The 22,929-nt window shown below is 46.1% G+C and overlaps 1 protein-coding gene across 1 annotated transcript in view; it reads right to left on the bottom strand.

Moving 5' to 3' along the window:
• LOC137528050 (mast cell protease 1A-like) overlaps nt 1–2,256 on the bottom strand; it is an 84,288-nt gene extending 82,032 nt beyond the window's left edge. The window contains exon 1 of the mRNA XM_068249287.1: nt 2,200–2,256. Within this exon, the coding sequence (XP_068105388.1) occupies nt 2,200–2,254 (55 nt within the window). The 5' untranslated portion in view covers nt 2,255–2,256. The remainder of the gene's footprint in view (nt 1–2,199) is intronic.
• Nucleotides 2,257–22,929: the final 20,673 nt, after the last annotated feature.

Raw genomic sequence — 22,929 nt, forward strand, 5'->3', positions numbered from 1 at the left:
TCTGAATAATTTTGACAGCACTTTTTCATCCACTTCAGTTGCAGAGTGCTGAAAAGTTATTTTAAACAGGCAAGGTAAAAATGATCTCTTAAGAAAAAAAATCTAGGGGAAAAAGTTAATTAAATTAGGGTCTCAGGGTCATAAGTTCCAGGTGAATCTCAATTTCTGCTGAGGAGCACAGAATATGTATGGTTATAATACGATAGCAACTTTTTTAGAATATGGCACCAGCGACAATCCATGGACCAAACCTACATGGGCGTCCGCAGAAAAATTTACAGGGGATGGGGGCATAATGGGTTGGGGGTGGGGGGAGTATAGTGCGCCACACCAAGATTTGGGGGCATGTTGAAATGGGTGAGGTCATGGACCAGAATGTGGGTGTGGTCACAGGTGGAGCCAAATTTACATGAACTTAGCAATGGTGGGCCATTAGACGAGGACTATAGTTGGAATTAGATTGAGAGTGCCTCTGACACGGGTGCCCCCCAGTTTAGGTAGTGACAGGTGGCCCCTAGTTTAGGTAGTGATAGGTGCCCCACAGTGTGTGTAATGACATGGCCCCCCTGTTTAAGCAGTGACAGGTACCCCCTAGCTTAGGTAGTGACAGGAGCCCCCTAGTTTAGGTAATGACAAAAGTCCCCCAGTTTAGATAGTGACAGGTGCCCCCTAGTTAAGGTAGTGACAGGGCTCCCCAGCTTAAGTAATGATAGGTGCCCCGCAGTTTAGGTAGTGACAGGTGCCCTCCAGTGTATGTAGTGAAATGTGCCCCCAGTTTAGGTAGTAACAGGTGCCCCCCAGTGTATGTAGTGACAGGGAGCCCCAGTTTAGGTAGTGACAGGTGCCCCTGAGTGTATGTAGTGACAGGGATCCCCAATTTATTTAGTGACAGGAAACCCCAGTTTATGTAGTGATATGGACCCCCAGTTTATGTAGTGACAGGGACCCCCAGTTTATGTAGTGATAGGGACCCCCAGTTAAGGTAGTGACAGGGACCCCCAGTTTAGGTAGTGACAGGGACCTTCAGTTTACGTAGTAATATGTGCCCCCCAGTTTAAGTAGCGACAGGAGCCCACAGTGTAGGTACAGAAAGGGTCTCCTCACTCACTGTAGTGACAGCAGCCCAGCGTCAGACCTCAAAATCAGCCGGCGACCAGTGAGAGCAGGCACACAGTACTCCGTGGACACCGCGATGCTTATGTGACAAAAGGCTTGCAGATGTGAGCTACTTATCACCTTGCCATCGCGCGAGGATTACCAGCAAATCCTGTTGCACATTTCTTTTGTGCAATGGCTGATTGTTAGGAAGCATTACTCAGGCAGAAGCCTGAGCGATGCTCCCTTTTACTGAGCAATGGGCAGCAATGTTTACATTGTGGTGCTGTCCTTCAGCACCATGGCCTCGCTCCCCACATGCCGAACATTCACTGCCATCTTCTTTAATAAGGAGACTCACCAGAGCTCCCTGTCGGGTCGCCGCACATCTTGGAAGCCCCCCACATAGCTCTATCGGGCAGCCCTGTAAATATACATACTGCCGCTATTCACCCAACGCCTCTCACCGCAAGTTCCGTAGCACAATTACAGTGCATCTGTCACTGTAATTACTATGCGCAAAGGAGCCCAGGCAAAGCATCTTTGAATCTGAAGCTGGGGACCCCCTTTGGTCCGCTGTGTGATCTATTTTATTGGCTCAGACTGTGGACCAATGGGGAGCCTGGCTTCAGATTCAAAGATGCATTGCCCGGGCTCCTATGCGCACAGTAATTACAGTGACAGATACACTGTAATTATGCGACGACGTGCGGTAGATGGTTTAGACCTGCTCTTTGCAGGTCTAAGCTAACGCTCATGTTTGCCTGGAAGCATCGTTTCTTGGAGACATGAAAGGGGTAATTGGATATCGTGTAAAGAACTTGCTGGACGATTATATCACCCAAGTGAGTTCTTTTCCGCCTGGCGGAGTCTTAAGTTTAATAGGATTAGGCGATTCCTTCATCGCCTAAATGAAGAACTAAGAAAGTTCAGCGATAGGATATGGCCCCCAGTGTTTAAATCAGCTCACCTGAATTTCGCCCCTCAGTTTGTAACTCACTTTCAAAATAAGCCTTATCATATCCTTATTATAAAAAGTAGTACTGATGGCTAACACAGTACAACACTCTACTGCTTGGATAAAAAGTAGGCATATATACTTACATGTATGGATGAATAAGGTGACCGTTGCAGCAAATAGTGGCAAGAAAACCCTCATGGTGACTGCAGAGTGTTGTCACTTGTGTGGTCAATGCACAATACAGTGAGAAGTTACAGCAGCTTTTATATTGTTGAAGCAGACTCATAGCTGAAAGCTGTATAAGTCTGATTGGTGGAGTGTTGGTCTGGTCACTGTAATTATGAAATAGGAACACCCTGAGCTCTGCCCCTTAACTTTCATCACACAATTCTCAATCATCCTCTTGTGTAACACCTTTTCTAGTTACTGATCATGAAAATGTCCACAGTGACAGAATGCTGGAAGACAACTTTCTATTTATTATTTATAAATTGATAATATCTTCCATGGCACTGTACAGAGTACTAAACTGTCAATAGTGAGGACCATAAATGCAAACATATGTCCTGCATAGTATAATTGTAAATCCAGCAACTCAAGTGCAAAAATACATGGTTTATGCATGGTGTAAAAACATCCAGCTGTACAGGTACATGTTCATTTGATAAAGTATGGTAAGTACCGCAACGGTTAGAAAGGAAATCCCTGGCCCTGCCCTTGCGAGCTTACAATCTAGAGGGTATTGGGGTATTGAGGATATATTCAATTAACTTGTACTCATGAGTTTTCTCCTAGGAAATATTTTCAAACTAGTCAATAAAATGTCTTTTAAGAAACCAGCAAGCAGGAAAATACTCAAAAACTATTTCAATTGCAGAGTGCTGAAAAGTTATTTTAAACAGAAGATAAAAATGTATCTCCTAAGAGAAAAGTCATGAGAAAAAGTGAATTGCATATGGGCCCAATGTGAGAAGACACAGGGAGCATTGAATCAGGAAGTGAGCCTCAATATTTGATACAGATGTGAAAATACCTCTGAAGGGGGACTATGACAGATCCTACCCCTGTCTGAAGAGGTGTGTTTGAAGGCTACAAAGCTTGCAGCATGGCAGAGTTCCAAGAATAGACTGAGAGGTTGAAGGTGGGATAGTATATGGGAATTTGTTTAGGAAATGTATGGAGAAATTTGAACTGTACCTTCTGGGTAATAGAGATGGCTTGAACCTGCGACTTTAGGTTCGCGAACCTTGAACGCGAACTTCTGCAAAAGTTTGCGAACCTGCGAACTTCGCGAACCACAATAGACTTCAATGGAAAGGCGAACTTTGAAAACTACAAACATTTATGCTGGCCACAAAAGTGATGGAAAAGATGTTTCAAGGGGTCTAAAATCTGAGTTTTTGCATGGGGAAGTGGGATACATGCCAAAAGTCCCTGGGAAAAATCTGGATTAGACGCACAGCAGCATTTAAAGGGCAGAAAACACATTGCAATGCTAAATTGCAGGCAAAAAGTGCTTAAAAACATCTTGCATGTGTATACATCAATCAGTGTACTGCTTCACACTGACGCACCAAACTCACTGTGTAACGCACCGCAAACAGCTGTTTGTGTAGTGACGGCCGTGCTGGACTGGTGCGCACCATGGGAAGAGTGCAGGCGATCGCGGTTTTCAAGCCCATATGGTCACCAGGCTGTGGTACCTCAATGATAGAACAACAGTGACTGTCCAGTTGATCGAATTTGGTCTGTGCACAATCAAGCAATTGTTAGCCTGATGAAAGAGGGTTGAGCCATCTGAAACGCGTTGCTTAGCTACAATAAAAGTTTTTACTTTTGATTCATATGGCAGCCACCGTCTATTTCCTACTTGCATACACTTGCACTGGCAAATTGCTTAAACCCAAATTTCTTAACCCACCCACGACTGTCTGACAGTGCAGCCGCCTATAGCGACATCACAGCACTCAGGCTAGGTGGAAAATATACCAAAGCAGCGGCCTGCTACTATAGCTCTGAAGGAGGCTATCGTCTGCACGCCTTGTGGAGGAGGACTTCTGCCAAGACTTGGTCTCAATCTTTCCAGGTTAGTTTCCACAACCCCAGCACCCACCATCTTATTGGATGATGTAAGTACGGGCGGATTTTTGAAGAAAACGGCAAAAGTGATGTGAAGACATTCTTCAAAAATCCGGCCGTATTTACATCATCCAATAAGACAGTGGGTGCAGGGGTTGTGGAAACTAACCTGGAAAGGTTGAGTGAAAAGGAGGTCAAGTTTTTTGGGACTAAAACCACTTTGCAACAACACCAGGATGACCAAATTACAGCAAGGGATTTTAGGCGGTATGCGGAGCCTTCAGAGTACTGCGATGATGATTTTGCAAAGATGTGGAAAGAAGCATATATTGAGCATGCCACAGGACTACAGAATATAGTTTTAGAAAGAACCAAAAAGGAGCACGCAAAAACTTTGCAAGGGATTGAAACAATTAAAACACATTATCAGGACCTAGTGGCTCGAGAGCATTACATGAAGACCCTGAGAAAAATGGATCACAAGCTTAATTGGTATCCAGGACACTATAAAAGGGTGCACATTTTGCATGTTTTCTGGAGCCTTGAATCTAAAATTTTGCTGCTCTGGACACTTAGTATCCAGTACTTACATGTTTTCTTTAGGAACATTCAACTTACAATATTGGCTCCTATGCTGGGGATATCTCTACCCTTCTTTTCCTCCCCTTTTCCCCCTTTTCCCTTTCCCTATTTTCTCCTAGTCTCTCCCTGATCCTATACCTTTCCTCTCACTTTTCCCTCCCTCCCAGCCCCAGTAAAAAACCCGCCCCCCCCCCCCCCCCCCCTGTACTGTTTTACAATGTTTATTATATTTTATGTTGTTGAATAAGTCCTAACAGCTATATTACTGACCTCCTTACCTCAATCTGAGTTACCCAGGATTATGCGCATATTACAGCGCATGTTTAGTTGTATACCTCTTCCACTAGTTTTTGTAGCACAGACCCCCCAGGTCCCTTTTTAACACTTTTTATGGGTTTTGAAATTAATTATATCATATTGTAAATTATATTTGCCAGTCTGTATTCCTACTTGGCAATCCTTCATAAATTAGTGCACTGTCACTTTAATTTCCCCTTGTAAAAAGTCCAGGCCACTATACATTTTTCCTGTCACTAGATGGAAGCCTTGAGCTCCATCTATGATACGACAGCCTTATGCAGACTTGCAAAGGACTTCTAGTAAGTTTGTCCTATTTAGGTCACCATATCCAGGAAGTGCTACTCCCCATGCGTCTCATGCTGGATTAAACTGTAACCCAGCGTGTTATTGACCGCCCTTGGTGGAGAGGAGGCAGTGCCTTTAGCAGCAATTGGCTGCACGCTGATCTGTTTAGGATTTAAACTGACAGCAGACAGCCGCCCTCCACAGCCTCCGTAGAAGCGCATCTGCTTGAAACAGCCGTAAGGCTCTCATCCACCAGCACCCACCGCACAGCTTTGCCAGCAAACCGGTATGTTAGTTCTCAATATGCATGAAATTTGAATCCACAATGTTGCACCATGTGTTATGAATAAGCAAGCAGTTTACAGCAGTGCCGGCATTTCTCATGTTTTTCTCCGCCTGCATATGATGTCTATCTGAGCCTGAGCACGCTGGTCTATCTGCATCGCACCGGATACCTGGTCTGCACCCCTGCAACCCTCCTTGCACCCTTTGCTGCAGTGCCAGCACCTTTCTATCCTACCTTCCTACTGCACACAATGAAGCAACGACCTTATTATCAGCGCTGCGTAATATGTTGGCGCTTTATAAATACAATAAATAATATTAATAAATAATAATAATTATCTTGGGTGTGCCCCCCCCCCCTCCCCGACACGCTCATATAGCCGGCGGTCATTGCTTCATTGTGATACGCAAGCCCCTTCACAGTGGCAAGGTAACGATCATGAAGGGGAATTAGGCAGGCATGAACACGCACCAGAAAAATGATTAGCAGCTAGCAGCGGCATTAAAAATTCAGGAATCCACCGGGAGTCCTGGACTCTGTCGGTGGTGGCTGAGAAGGCAGTAAAGCGGCCTGCAGGCAGAGATGCTCTGTGGGGACCGACTTAGTCTTGGGGCAGGCAGTCACACGGCGTGCAGGCAGAGATGCTGTGTGTGGGGACTGATTTAGTCTTTGGGCAGGCCTGACCATACTTTGCAGACCACATGGTCAGATGGACCCTTGACCCAACGCTGTGTGCCAGAGATGACACCACTTGCCTTGTTTCAACATAACAGTACAGTTTGGGTATCGCCTTTTTAAACCTCCTTAGCGGTATGCCCGACACTGTGTCGGGAATACCGCTCTGTGGCACCAAGAGTCCCCCATAAATAAATAAATTTGCTAAATGGCTATAAATCCTTTAGCTAGCACTAGGATAGCTAGTAAGAGTCTCCGGCCCCCTCTGATCGCTGCCGATCCCCCGCGATCCCCCAGTTTATACATTACCCCCCCCCCCCTGGATCCAGTGATTGCGCAGTCTCCCGCCACAGCTCTGGCCTCTCTATGGGGAGGATCAGGTTTGCGCATGACGTGACGTCATCTGCGATCCTCCCCATAGTGAAGATCGGAGCTGTGCGGGGAGGCTGCCACGATCGCTGGATCCAGGCTGGGTAATGTATAAAAGGGGGAGCGGTGGCGATCAGAGGGTGCCGGAGACTTCTTCTAGCTAGCCTAGTGCTAGCTAGAGGATTTATAGCCATTTAGCACATTTATATTAAAATCGGGCAAAAAAAGTAACAAAACCTCCTGAGCAGCGTAATGCTCAGGAGGTTAAGAAATAATTGCGGCCTGGTATCTTCCACTGCGGTGCGTGGCTTTGCTTTAGTGTGCTGCTTTTCCTCAAGTGGTCATCCCATTGCAGTTTGTGCTTTGTCATCATGTGCCTTTGCAAGGAAGTTGTCCCTACGCAGGTCTTGGTCTTTCCACGGCTCAATTTTTGATGCCAGTGAGTACAGATGGAATTGCTCTCATCTGAGGCAGACACACAAAAAAATTTCCACACCGCTGAGCCCTGGGGTGATGGCACTTTGGTGGTGGCGGCCAACTGAGTGTTAAGTGGGGTGCCAGAATCAGAGCAGGAGGAGGAAGATATGTCACGGTTCCGTGCGGAAGCTGGGGAAGATGAGGTGTTCTGTCTTAAATAGTCAACTACGTTCTGACAATCTTGGGGGTTGATGGCACATGCCTCTGAACACTGTACTTTGGTCCAGGGTCGCACAAAATCACGACAGCACGACCTCGAACAGACCTGCCGGGTGGCCTGCCTCTGCCTGTTTTGCCCATATTGGGGAGGCTGAAATGAAAGGTATGCACTGATTTGACTAATACAATGTGCAGTCACACAGGTGCACTGAACAGGTATGCAGTGAGCCAATGACATGGGCGTAACAATAGGGGAAGCAGCCCATGTGCCCGCGGGGGGGGGGGGGGGGGGCGCTCGTGGCAGTTTTGGGGGGCTGGAGGGGTTGCACCATGAGGGGAAAGCTATGGCCACACTCGGTGGGGAGGGGGGAAGGTCCCCCCCCCCTTCCTCACCTCGGGCTTTCCCTTCTGTGCTCCCCTCCAGCTTCTAGCTATACAAGTGCAGCGAGCGGAGCGGCGGGCAGCGTCAGGCAGACATAAATTCCGTGCGTTCCAGCGCGGACACTTCTCGCTCTAGTGACTGAAGCGACTTCCTGTATAAAACAGGAAGTCGTGTCAGTCACTAGAGCGAGAAGCGTCCGGACGCACGGAAGGTGTGTTTGCCTGCTGCTGCCCGCCACTCCGCTCGCTGCACTTGTATAGCTAGAAGCTGGAGGGGAGCACAGAGGGGAAAGCCCGAGGTGAGGGAGGGGGGGGGACCTTCCCCCCTCCCTGCCGAGTGTGGCCATAGCTTTCCCCTCATGGTGCGACCCCTCCAGCCCCCCAAAACAGCCACGAGCGGGCTCTGGGAGGAGGGGGGCCCGTTCACAATTTCTGCAGGGGGGCCCGGGGGCTCTTAGTTACGCCCCTGGCCAGTGAGTAGTATTACAAATCAGCAGCTGTCACACACAGGTACAGTCAACAGCTATGCAGTGACTGCTATATAATATAACACTGCGTGCTGCTGTCACGCACTGAACAGGTATGCAGTGAGCCAGTGAGTAGTATTACAAATGAGCAACTGTCACACACACAGGTACCATCAACAGCTATGCAGTGACTGCTATATAATATAACACTGCATGCTGCTGTCACGCACTGAACAGGTATGCAGTGAGCAAGTGAGTAGTATTACAGATGAGCAGCTGTCACACATGTGCAGTGAAAAGGTAGTCACTGAATGTGCTGGAACTTGCAGCATAGGAATTAGCAAGGAACAGCTGCGACTGACTGACAGACAGGGCTGTATATGCAAGTGTCAGTGGACCACACACACACACAAAAAAAAAAAATCACAAGAACAAGATTAGCTCTCAAAAGAGCTGTTGTGGGGTGCTTTTTAGCAATAAGTATCAGCATGGAGCAAGCTAACAAGCCTACCTTTAGCCTAACTAAGCTTTCCCTAATGTCTCTGCAGCAAGCTCTCCCTTCTCTAATTACTGCAGTTACACTGAGTGAGGAAAATGGCCGACGCAGCTGCCTTATATAGGGGGGGGGGGGGGGGGGGGGCTCCAGGAGGGAGTGTAGCCTGATTGGCTACCATGTGTCTGCTGACTGTGATGTGGAGGGTCAAAGTTGATCCTAATGATATAGTATAGGGGCGGGTCGAACTCGCCATAAAGTTCGCGGGTTCACCGTGAACGCGAACCACCGAAGTTCGCGTGAACAAGTTTGCGGTCAAACTGTTCGGGGCCATCTCTACTGGGTAATTAGCAGCCAATTGAGGGATTGACAAAGATGGGCAGCATCAGAGGATTAGGAGGGGAAGTGGATGAACAGAGTTCAGTAGGGACTGGAGACCAGTTTGTTTGATGGAAGGCCATAGAAAAAGATGTTACAGCAGATCAAAATTCTCCATACTGGAAAAATTCATGAAGTTATCCTGTAATATGCGGGTGTGTAGTGTGATCAAAGAACACCCTGGAGGGGAAAAAAACAGTGACAACGGGAGCCCAAATGGAGCTGTATGTCACAACAGCGATTCAATGGTGAAGATGTTAAATTGAGTCACTCACAAAGGAAGGTTGCAGATGGACAACCAACCACTATAGGCAGGTGGAGATGCACAAACTGACTCCATTTAGGTGTCCATTATCTTGTAAAAAACTGTGCATGGTTAAAGGGGATGGTGAAAACACTCCTGAACAAATAGAAAATCCCTCCAGAAGGAGGGTGGGTACCACAAAGGTGAAAAGAGGCATCCAAGGTATGATAAAATTGCATTAAATACAAATAATAATAAAAAAAAAGTGTGAAGTGGCTTACCTCAATGAAGACAAATTTGTATAATAAACCACAAACTTTAATTTGCACTGGCAACACATTTTGTGTCTGTGCCCACTTCCTCAGGTCGAATACGGTGCCAAAGAAGTAATACGCCTAAGAAGCAATTTTATCATACCTCAAGCGCTTCTTTTTCTCTTTTGTGTTATCTTGTGGTAGATTGTTGTAAGGCTACATACTACACATCTGAGTTCCACTATAGGGAACAGAGAGAGAGGACTGTCCTGGTGGTAAATAGGGATGGTCAATAAGATGCAAATTATTTTAAAGACGATGATTGCTAGAGGAACAGAGGCACCAGCAGTATAAAATAATCTAAAAACTGTAAAATTGCTTGGGAGGCAGTGGTGGACTTACCTCCAAGAAGCAGACACAATAGCTGTCAGTTCGAATAATTAAATATATGTATTGTGTATTCTTCAAATAGATGCAATGCATTTCGCAGGCATAGCCCGCTTCATCGGGCAATAAAATTAGGGGTACAGACTGTGGAAGGCGACAAAAACATGCTCCATGAGCCTCAACATCTCAAATATATAATAATATACACATATATATAGAGAAAATATATATATATAAAGCAACGATCAAGTGATATTGGTGAACTTGATATTAATAATAGGACTTTCAGCCATAAAAATTGGATATTATTATTTATTTATTGTATTTATAAAGCGCCAACATATTACGCAGTGCTGGACATTAGTTTAGGTTACAGACAATGTTTAGGGGTGACATACAGCAAAATGACATTACCTGAATACAAGAAAGACCAGATCAAGCAGCACAGTATGAGTACAAGGTAATGCTTAGTCACTGGAGGGGAGCGTGGAGATTAGGCAAGTTAGGTTCACTCAGATGCGTAGCATGGGTTCACAGTAATATATACAGGATATGTATTTATGTGCTCATAACAGGGGGCAGGGGCGTTTCTAGGGTCCTTGGAGATCGGGGGCACCTGTGGGCACCAGGTGGGGAGGTGGCAAAAAATGGGCGTGATCATGAGGTGAGTGGGCGTGGCCATGGGTGGGGCCAAATGTACATGAACTTAGCAGTTCTAAGCTACAGATAACGGGCCTGCCCATCGAAATATTGGATGGAGCCCCCTGTCCTTTATTTAGATAATTTACAATCAGTATAGGCATAGATCAAAGATGTATACGCACATACAATTTTGATTGGTCAATCACTGACAGTAAGTGGGCGTGGGCCAACAGACAATGAATTTTATGAACAGAGCTAAAATTGGCTAATCAAAATTGTATGTGTGTACCAGGCTTTACAGCTAATACTGTACATACTGAAAGTAGCAGGGATCAGCATACAATATAGCTGGTTTACAATCAGTAAAGGCACAGAGTAACACCTTACACTGTACACACTGGAGGTAAATCAGCACACAGTGCAGGCACTAGAAAACAGCGTATACTGTACATACTGTAGGCAGCAGAATTCAGCACACTGCAGCTAGCGTGCCAAAAAATATGAGGATCACGTTGTGCGGCGTGCTTATCGCGCCGCACCGAAAAATGGGTGGGCCATGGACCAGAATATAGGTGTGGTAACGGGTGGAGACAAATTTACATGAACCTAGCAATAGTGGGACATTAGATTATGACAGTGGTGGCAAACCATTTGGAGGCCGAGTGCCCAAACTGCAACCCAAAAGTCACTTATCTATCGCAAAGTGGCAACAGCAATTTAAACGAAATACTGTACAAACGTTTTAACTCATACATGAACATTATGGAAAATCCAAGTTGAAAATAAACTGTGAAGATAAACAATTTCATCCATCCTACTCCTGAAAAATGTATTCAATTTTTTAGAACCTCCCAGTTTTATTTTCTGTTTTAAAAAGCTAAAAAAGTAGGTTTAATGCTATTGTCTCATATGATAAGGATTCAGCTTTTCCCATAGTCTCACAGTTAGCAAACATGTGACCCCCAACAAGACAAATTCAGCAATCATGAGGCCCCCAACAAGACAAATTCAGCAATCATGAGGCCTCCAACAAATCATGAGGCCCCAAACAAGACAAATTCAGCAATCTTGAGGCCCCCAACAAATCATAAGGCTCCCAACAAGACAAATTCAGCAGTCATGAGGCACATAAATAGACAGCATTTCACATAAATAGGCAGAATGCAACCTTAATATGGTAGCCCCCCAAGTTAGGTAGTGAGTGACAGGGACCCCCAGGTTAGCTAGTGAGTGACAGGCGCCTCCAGTTAGGTAGTGAGTGACAGGGACCCCGATAGTGAGTGACAGGGAGCCCCTTTAGGTAGTGAGTGAGTGCCAGGGAGCCCCTTTAGGCAGTGAGTGAGTGCCAGGGAGCCCCTTCAGGCAGTGAGTGAGTGCCAGGGAGCCCCTTCAGGCAGTGAGTGAGTGCCAGGGAGCCCCTTTAGGCAGTGAGTGAGTGACAGGGAGCCCCATTAGGGAGTGAGTGACAGGGAGCCCCTGTAGGCAGTAAGTGAGTGACAGAGAGCCCCTTTAGGCAGTGAGTGAGTGACAGGGAGCCCATTAGGCAGTGAGTGAGTGACAGGGAGGCCCTTTAGGTAGTGAGTGAGTGCCAGGGAGCCCCTTTAGGTAGTGAGTAAGTGCCAGGGAGCCCCATTAGGGAGTGAGTGAGTGACAGAGAGCCCCATTAGGGAGTGAGTGAGTGACAGGGAGCCCTATTAGGGAGGGAGTGCCAGGGAGCCCCTTTAGGTAGTGAGTGAGTGACAGGGAGCCCCATTAGGGAGTGAGTGAGTGACAGGGAGCTCCATTAGGTAGTGAGTGAGTGACAGGGAGCCCCATTAGGGAGTGAGTGAGTGACAGGGAGGCCCTTTAGGTAGTGAGTGAGTGCCAGGGAGCCCCTTTAGGTAGTGAGTGAGTGACAGGGAGCCCCATTAGGGAGTGAGTGAGTGAGTGACAGGGAGCTCCATTAGGGAGTGAGTGAGTGACAGGGAGCCCCATTAGGGAGTGAGTGAGTGACAGGGAGTCCCTTCAGGTAGTGAGTGAGTGACAGGGAGCCCCATTAGGGAGTGAGTGAGTGACAGGGAGCTCCATTAGGGAGTGAGTGAGTGACAGGGAGCCCATTTAGGAAGTGAGTGAGTGACAGGGAGCCCCTTTAGGAAGTGAGTGAGTGACAGGGAGCCATATTAGGGAGTGAGTGAGTGACAGGGAGCCCCATTAGGGAGTGAGTGAGTGACAGGGAGCCCCATTAGGGAGTGAGTGAGTGACAGGGAGCCCCATTAGGGAGTAAGTGAGTGAGTGACAGGGAGCCCAATAGGTAGTGAGTGAGTGACAGGGAGCCGCCGCCGCCGCTCCCCCCCTTACTTCGCAGTCAGCAGACCTCAGGATCAGGCGGCGACCAATCGTGCGGGTGCCGGACGCACCCGCTCTATATGCGGAAGTGATGTCACTTCCGCATATCAGTGCAGGCGTTGGTTCCTAGCGCCCGCTCGACTGGTCGCTGCCTGAGTGAGGTCTGAGTAACCAGAAATTTGTCAGGAACACAAATAGCGCCTCTGTAATGAGTAATGGCAGATCGGCACTTTAAATATAGTGTGAGGAAGTGATTATCCAATGAGAGGATGCCAAGCGAACGTTTGGGAGGGGCCGTCCGGGAGTGGACGGCTTGACGTCACTACTGGGAAGATGCAAAGCGGACGTTCGAGGGGAGGCGGCTTGACGTCACCCCGGGAAGCGCGTAGTGCAGAAAATGTTTACGCAAATGTAGTTGGGACCGGAAGTGGGATGTGGCCATAGTAAAGCTGTATGGCAAGCAGGCCATGAGGCACATTCACCATGGAAGCGGGAGCTCGGGAGCGGCCATATTGGATGGGGTTATGTGTGGGCAAAGACAAAGTATATACTTGCGATGAGCGGCATCAAGTAATAGGGGCCGTCCTGGTATTAGTGAAAGATGTGTGACTGGACAGGCCCTGTCAGTGGAAGTGTGTGTAACATAATGGTGTATAAATAACGTGGGTTCACTGGTCTATAGTTATGTGAAGTTCCATAAGTTCAATAAGCCATAGAACATTATATATTATTAAATGGGGAGAGATAAAGCAATTGTAATATATGTAAAAAAAAAAAAAAACTAAAACAAATTAAATAAAAATCAAAAGAATACTCAATAAAAAACACATTAAAATAGATATGCAAATGATCAGAATGTCAGCTTATAATGGAAATATACAAACATCCAGTAGTAATAAAGAAAAACTGTGTGATAAAAGTCAATAAGATAACAGATCTCACTGTAAAGCATTATGGGCTCAATTCTGGTAGCTATGTGAGGCACATATTTTTTTGTAGGTAAAATACCTCATGAGGTATTTTCCTCTTCTTTTATCAATTCTGAAAGATTTTTCTCCATTTTAAAACATGAGGTAAAACATGAGGTAAAACATGTGGTAAATGCATAGAGTGAGGTAAAACATGAGGTATTTCAGTGGTAAGTAGAGATGGGCCGAACGGTTCGCCGGCGAATGGTTCCAGGCGAACTTTGGGGGTTCGCGTTCGCCTGCATCAGGCGAACTTTTGCGGAAGTTCGATTCGCCCCATAATGCTGTATTGAGCAAAATTTTTAGCCTCCATTTCACTGTCAGCAGACATGTTATTGTCAAACACACTGCTTTCAGTGCTAGAGAACCCGCCCACCCTCTCTTCAAGCTAAGTCCTTTATACCATTTGACTCAGTTGTCTGGCTACACTAATTAGTTATGGGACAGCTGCTACACACTCTGCTAGGGAGATTTTAATTTTCTACCCTTCCACCCTTCCACCCTTCCACCCTTCTACCCTTCTACCCTTCTACCCTTCTACCCTTCTACCCTTCTACCCTTCCACCCTTCCACCCTTCTACCCTTCTACCCTTCTACCCTTCCACCCTTCCACCCTTCCACCCTTCCACCCTTCCACCCTTCCACCCTTCTACCCTTCTACCCTTCCACCCTTCTACCCTTCCACCCTTCCACCCTTCCACCCTTCCACCCTTCCACCCTTCCACCCTTCTACCCTTCTACCCTTCTACCCTTCCACCCTTCTACCCTTCTACCCTTCTACCCTTCCACCCTTCCACCCTTCTACCCTTCCACCCTTCCACCCTTCTACCCTTCTACCCTTCCACCCTTCCACCCTTCTACCCTTCCACCCTTCTACCCTTCTACCCTTCTACCCTTCTACCCTTCTACCCTTCTACCCTTCTACCCTTCCACCCTTCCACCCTTCCACCCTTCCACCCTTCCACCCTTCCACCCTTCCACCCTTCCACCCTTCTACCCTTCTACCCTTCTACCCTTCCACCCTTCTACCCTTCCACCCTTCCACCCTTCTACCCTTCCACCCTTCTACCCTTCTACCCTTCTACCCTTCTACCCTTCTACCCTTCTACCCTTCCACCCTTCCACCCTTCCACCCTTCCACCCTTCCACCCTTCCACCCTTCCACCCTTCTACCCTTCTACCCTTCTACCCTTCTACCCTTCTACCCTTCCACCCTTCCACCCTTCCACCCTTCCACCCTTCCACCCTTCCACCCTTCCACCCTTCCACCCTTCTACCCTTCCACCCATTCCCTCCTACCGGAGGGAGGAGGGTCTCTTCTGCCAGGGAATTATACTATTTTAAAAACCAGTATACATCATACCATAGCTGGGAATACATACATGAGTATACATCATACCATAGCTGGGGATACATACATGAGTATACATCATAACATAGCTGGGAATCGAACCTAGATCTCACTGTGTGGTGGGCATGTCACCCTAAGCACTGTACCACTACAGAAGTAAGTGAAGCTAGCCTAAAATTTAACATTTATGCTCAATGCAATAGAACCATTAGGTTGCTTAAAGGAGAACTGTAGTGAGAGGTATATGGAGGCTGCCATATTGATTTCCTTTTAAGCTATACCAGTTGCCTGGCAGCCCTGCTGATCTATTTGGCTGCAGTAATAATAATAATCCAAACATTTGTATAGTGCTTTTCTCCTGTCGGACTCAAAGCGCTCAAGAGCTGCAAGCCACAGGGACGCGCTCAAGAGGCCACCCTGCAGTGTTAGGGAGTCTTGCCTTGAACTCCTTACTGAATAGGTACTTGACCTAGCCAGGATTCAAACCCTGGTCTCCCATGTCAAAGGCAGAGCCCTTAACCAGTACACTAGCCAGCCACTGTAGTGTGAATCACACCAGAAACAAGCATGCAGCTAATCTTGTCAGATCTTACAAAAATGTCAAACACCAGATCTGCTGCATGCTTGTTCAGGGTCTAGGGCTAAAAGTATTGGAGGCAGAGGATCTGCAGGATAGCCAGGTAACTGGTATTGCTTAAAAGGAAATCAATATGGTAGCCTCCATATACCTTTCACTACAGTTCTCCTTTAAGCAACCTAATGGTTCTATTGCATTGAGCATAAATGTAAAATTTTAGGCTAGCTTCACTTACTTCTGTAGTGGTACAGTGCTTAGGGTGACGTGCCCACCACACAGTGAGATCTGGGTTCGATACCCAGCTATGGTATGATCTGGTGTTTGACATTTTTGTAAGATCTGACAAGATTAGCTGCATGCTTGTTTCTGGTGTGATTCACACTACTGCAGCCAAATAGATCAGCAGGGCTGCCAGGCAACTGGTATAGCTTAAAAGGAAATCAATATGGCAGCCTCCATATACCTCTCACTACAGTTCTCCTTTAAGCAACCTAATGGTTCTATTGCATTGAGCATAAATGTTAAATTTTAGGCTAGCTTCACTTACTTCTGTAGTGGTACAGTGCTTAGGGTGACATGCCCACCACACAGTGAGATCTAGGTTCGATTCCCAGCTATGTTATGATGTATACTCATGTATGTATCCCCAGCTATGGTATGATGTATACTCATGTATGTATTCCCAGCTATGGTATGATGTATACTGATTTTTAAAATAGTATAATTCCCTGGCAGAAGAGACCCTCCTCCCTCTGGTAGGAGGGAGGAGGGAATAGGTAGAAGGGTAGAAGGGGAGGAGGGAGGCCAATTAAAATCTCCCTAGCAGAGTGTGTAGCAGCTGTCCCATAACTAATTAGTGTAGGCAGGCAAATGGTATAAAGGACCTTGCTTGGAGGTGGGTGGGTCCTCCAGCAGTGATGTGTCTTTCACTCAATTAGATGTGGCTCCAAGTATTAGAGCTTTTGAAACATGTTTTCTATCATTTTTCCAGTTGATAGAATTTTTTTAAACTTTCAAAGTTCGCCTCCCCATTGAAGTCTATTGCGGTTCGCGAACTTTTTCGCGAACCGAACCTTTCGCGAAAGTTCGCGAACAGGGTTCGCGAACCTAAAATCGGAGGTTCGGCCCAACTCTAGTGGTAAGCCTGCAGCAAATAAGTAATAGTCTTTAATTGTCTTCCATAAGTTAGGATAGTCTTTGGACTTTTTTTTTAAGGGGGGAAGGTGTATTTGATTATGTAGCAACCTATGACAAGTATATTTATAGGCATCCATTAAAAAAAAATCCAGCTAATTTACCTTTAGAGGCTGGTGGGGGGGGGGGGGGATCAGAGCACTTTTTGAGGCTGGGGAGGGGGTCAGCACTTTTAGAGACTGGGTGTGTGAGTACTTTTACTTTTAGAGGCTAGGGGTCTGGAGGGGGGGGGGGGGGGGGGGGTTACAGCACTTTTACAGGCTGCTGGGGGGGAGGCCTCTGAGCACTTTTAACCAGAGGAGGGGGGGGGGGGAATCAGTGTTTGCCGCAGTTTCACTTATTTTTTTTTTAAAATAGAGGCTGTGGGTTGCAGCATTTTTACTTTTTTTTTCCAACCAGAGGTTGGGTAATGGCAATGAAGGATTGTACAGGGTTTGGAGCACTTTTTCTTTTTTAAAACAAAATGGAAGATGGGGGGGGGGGGATTCGTTGGTCAGATCACTTTTACTTATTTCAGCAAAATATGGGGTCCCTGAACACAGAACAAGCTGAAAAGGCTCCATGTTATGTGACAGATATCACAATTCTGTCACAGCACTGCATTTATCATGTGGTAGAGGTAGGTCTAATTATGTGAGGTAGAAGACATGCAAACACGCACCTTATTTCACTTCAGAATTCAAGTGTAAGGTATTTCACTACTAAATACCACACATTTTTTGTAGAAAATTACCACATGAATTACCTCATGAAATTATATGAGGTAAAACTTTACTTAAACTACCAGAATTCAAAAGTTGATTTTCTTCATGAGGTAAACCCAATTTCATAAGGTAATTATTTACTAAATGCTACCAGAATTGAGCCCTATATGTTTCTATGAGATTGATAGTGGCCCTGGTATTTATGATACAAAGAAGGGGCCAAATGTTATATCAAAGTATTTTTAATAGACTGCATAGGAAGTTTAAATCAAAATACTAGTTCAAGATAAAAATTAAATAGAATAACATGAGCCGTGTATCAATAAAAAATAGTAAAAGTGTGTAAACTAATAAAAGGTATGATAAAAGGAGCAACTAAGTAAAAATATTAGAAGTTATGGATTAGTGAATTTTTTCAAGTTGTTTGCTCAATCCCTCAGGGTTGAGTGTTTTCAGTATTTGTATTGAATACATCTCGGATTTTCTAAGGCGATAATGGGCATCAGGTAGGTGAGAGTGCACTGAGTCAATCAAGGTGATCCGAAAAAAGTCGGGATTATTGTTGTGATGAGTGCAAAAGTGACGTGACACGCTGTGCAGGGGAAATTTATTGATGATATTCCTTTTATGCTGGCCAATTCTACTGGCGTGCCATTTGTGTAGTCCGCTCCACATACTGGAGCCGGCAGGGACAGGAGATGAGGTAGATCACATATCTTGATTCGCAGGAAAGATGTTCTTTAATTGGATATTGGATATGGGTAATGTAGGAAGCAGGGGTGTACCTAGAAATCCCCGGGCCCCCCTGCAAAAAAAAAAATCCAGCCCCCCCCACTTCCACCCCCCTAGGGCCCACTCAGGGACTTTTGTGGGGCAGGAGGGGTCACAACATAAGAGGAGAGCGTGGCCGTAGATCAGTGGGAAGGGGGGGACATCCCCCCCCTCACCTTGGGCTCTCCTCTCAGCGCTCCCCCTCCTGCAATCTTTGGTGGCAGCGGGCGGCGGCAGGCAGGCTGAAGCCGCTGAACACATACCTCCTTAGCGCCGGAGGTCTTCTGATCTCTAAGAGCTTCATGCTACCTCCTGTTTACACAGGAAGTTAATTGAAGCACTTAGTGATTGGAGACCTCTGGCGAGAAGGAGGTATGTTGCCCGCCCGCTGCCACCAATGATTGCAGGAGGGGGAGCGCTGAGAGGAGAGCCCAAGGTGAGGGAGGGGGGGAATGTCCCCCCTCCCCACTGATCTGCGGCCACGCTCTCCCAAGGTGAGGGAGGGGGGGAATGTCCCCTCCTGCCCCACAAAAGTCCCTGAGCCGGCAGGGGTCGCATCCCCTATTGTTATGCCAGTGGTAGGAAGCAAAGGAATGTTCAGGTTGTGTAAATTTACAGGCTGTGCATTTAGGTTTATTGCAAGGGAAGCAGCCTGGAATGTGTGGTAGAGCGATGGTATGAGTGTTGTGTTGATATGAGAGTCTACTTGGGGCTAAGATATTACGGAGATTGGGTGCTCTTCTGTAGGTGATGGCTGGTGTGTGGGGCAGTAGAGGACGGAGAAATGGGTCTTGCATGAGAATATCCCACCTGTTTTTGATGATGTTGCGTATTTGTAAGTGTTGGGCATTGTAATGGGTTATAAATCTCGGTGGTTCTTCTGTTTTGGAAGTGGTGGTAGTTTGGTCTGCTGTTTTTGTATTTGGCTTCTTTTATCAATTTTGGGGGGTATTTGCGGGCTAGGAATTTCTGAGTAAGGACATCTGATTGTGTTTTGCATTGTTGCAAATCTGTGTAGTTTCTGAAAATTCTTCTATACTGGCTGCATGATGTATTTGTGGTCCAGGGGTGATGGTAAAAACTGTGGAAATGTATATAGTTGTTTGCATCAACTGGTTTGAAGTATGATTTAGTTTTAATTTGCTTTATGTCTATGTATAAGGTCAAATATAGGAATTCAATGGATGATGTGTGGTGATGATGTGTCAACTGGAGGCCAGCTGTATTGGAATTTAAGTATTAAACAAACTCTGGAATGAGTGTGACGTCACCTCTCCAAATGAAGATGAGATCATCAATGTATTGTTTATAGAATATGATATTGTGTAAAAAAGAATTGTTATGTGACATTTTGAGGAAGTATCTCATGGTCAGGTTGGCATAGGATGGGGCGAAGGAACTCCCCATCGCTGTTCTGCTGGTCTGGTGGTAGATTTTCTCCATGAATGTGAAGATGTTATTGTTGAGGATGAATTCGGGACATTGGATAAAAAAAACTTGCTAAGTGTATGGCATAGAAGTGCCAGATGATAGAAAATGTTGTAGGGAAGTAAGGCCAATGGAAGGGGGGGATATTGGTATACAGAGAGGTGAAATCACATGTCAACCAGACATAGTTAAATTCCCAGGTGATGTTCTGAAGTAATGATATGAGGTGCTGGGAATCTTTGAGAAAGGAATCTAGAAACTGTACATGTGTTTGTAGGTGTTAGTCAAGGAATTTGGATAAATTGCTGGTGAGTGAGTTGATGCCAGAAATAATGGGTTTGTATACGTTTTTATGTATATTTGTGGTAGGTAGTAAAAGAAGGGAGTCTTGAGTTGAGAATTAATGATAAAGTTTCTCTCATTTTTTGTGAGAATATTATTTAAAAATGCGTTGTCGATAAAAGCTTTTAGAGTGGTGTTGAGTGTAATGGTGGGGTCTGTGCTGATGCAAATGTATTCAGCTTGAAAATTGACCAATAAAATTCAATTTTGGCAGGATTTGATTGGTCCATTTTGAAGCAGCATAAATTGGCATACAACATTTGCATAAACCTGCATCATCTTGGTATGTTTTGCATTTTATTGACCATCCTTAGTGGTAAATAATTACAATCAATTCTCCATGAAAAATTTCTCTGACAGGGATAATTTGTGGACACACTCGATCATTTGATAATGTCTCACTTTTGCTTCTTCTGTAGGCTTATGACAAATCAACCAGAACAGTACCAACCAAGCATCTGATCAATCAGCCATGTGCTTCTCCAATCTCCATTCATTCTACTTGCAAAATAATTTATATCCTATGTGGTAATGTATAGAGCATGTATTTCCAACTCCAATCCTCAAGGGCAGAGGTCCTCGCAAATTTTTGGCAAATTAATTGATGAGACTGAATCAGGAAACGTGTGGCTCATCCTCCATTGGCAAGGTTATCTCCTCCATGGGTTTTAACTATCATCGGTATGCAGATGACAACCAGATCTACCTTCACACCCCTGACCTATCCACCACTACCATGGACAAGGTCTCCTCCTGCCATTCTGCCATCTCCACCTGAATGTCCGCAAGGTTCCTGAAACTAAACCTGGGCAAAATGGAATTTATGATTTTCCCACCCTGCCATCGATGACCCTCCCAAATGTGCATGTCACTGTTAACCACACTACCATTCACCCTAACTTTTAAGCATGCTTCACCCTAACTCTTAAGCCTGCTGTCTGGGTGTCACCCTGGACCCTTCAACCCATATCCAAAACCTCCCAAAGTCCTGCAACTTCTACTTCAACAACATCTGCAAAATCTACCCTTTCCTGACCTCTGCCACCACAATTCCTCATCTAAGCCCTCATGATTTTCCAGCCTCAACTACTGCAATACCTTTTTGTCTGGTCTCCCTATGACCTAAATTGCTCCGCTGCAGTCCATCATGAATGCGGCAGCCAGAATCATCCACTCCAATCACTCCACCATATCGGTTCCCTTCTGTGAATCCCTCCACTGGCTTCCTATCCAGTCCAGAATTATATTCAAGATACTGTGTCTGGCCTACAAATCTGTCCACAAAACCTGCCCAACCTACATTAACAATCTTACTCAGAGGTACACACCTAGCTGCTCACTCCGCTTATCCAATGAACTTAGCCTGACCGCCCCCGCATCACCCAGTCCCATGCATGCCTCCAGCACTTCTCAAGAGTCCTCCAACACTATGGAACTTTCTACCTCCCCCCATTAGGGTCATACCATCCTTCAACATCTTTAAGAAGGCCCTCAAAAAGCACCTTTGCACTCTGGCCTACACCCCCCCCCCCGGTGCTCTAAACCCACAGCTGAACACTGAACTCTGGTCCCCTACCTTTTGTGTGCCTATCTCTCCTTCTAGATTGTAAGCCTTCAGCAGGGTCCTCCTCCTTATGTCTCCTACCTGATCAAGCACCTCCATCAACATACACCCATCCTATGGATCTGAGTGAACTCAACACTTGCCTAATCTTCATGCACCCATCCAGTGATGAAGCATTTCCTGTACTCATACTGTGCTGCGTGATATGGTTTGCATGCATTCCTTTATCGTCTTATTGCTGTATGTCACGGTTAAATATTGTCTGTAACCTTAACTAATGTCCAGCGCTGGGTAACCTGTTGGCGCTTTATAAATACAATAAATAAATAAATACATAAGTAGAATATTTCTCCATTTCTCTGTTCATCTTAAACACTGGCTGTAACGATTGTGGAATTCTCTCCGTGATCAGCGCACAAGACGTGCGCTGACACTGCGGAAATCCTCCTACAATTTGCGGGAACCCAGCAGAAGGTGCAACGCACCTGTAGAGAGAAATTCCTGTTGGCAGGTGGAGCTGTGGAGTGCAGAGGAACAGCTCCTCTGCCCTACCACACACGCCAGACAGGAATTGTACGAAGGGAAGAAACGCAATCGCAAGAGAGGCGATTGAGAATGAGCACAGAGACAGACTGTATGTGTGTGCACCAAACCAGTCGCCAACCCGCGATGGTGCACACACCACAGCAGATATGAAGTAGGAACGCGATCGCGAGAGGTGCGATCGCCAGACGTGACACAAGGCTACAGCGAGGCAGAGCACGAGAGTAGCAAAGGCACAGCAAATCATACAATGAGGAGATACGGAAAATAACAAACGCTAGCTAAACGCAAACACCGCACTCATTCGCAACAGTGCACGCGTTTATGCGCGGTCTCCACGTGATAAGCACAATAGAGACAAACACGCCTAACTAACCACCGACAGACAAACATGAAACAGAGGACGCGAGCGCTTGCTTAACGGTTACCTCACCGAGCCTCCAGCAAGCGTTCGTAGCAGACAAGACAGACACACGGAAACAGGAACAGGCGAGAGATAGGATCCACAGCACTAGCGAAAAGAGGCCAGTGCGATCCAGGGAGACAGAGAGATGGAGATCAGACCGATCCACAGCAATAGCGAAAAGAGGCCAGTGCGATCCAGGGAGACAGAGAGATGGAGATCAGACGTATCCACAGCACTAGCGA

Source organism: Hyperolius riggenbachi, chromosome 1 (genome assembly GCF_040937935.1).
Source record: "Hyperolius riggenbachi isolate aHypRig1 chromosome 1, aHypRig1.pri, whole genome shotgun sequence".
Classification (NCBI taxonomy): Eukaryota; Metazoa; Chordata; class Amphibia; order Anura; family Hyperoliidae; genus Hyperolius; species Hyperolius riggenbachi.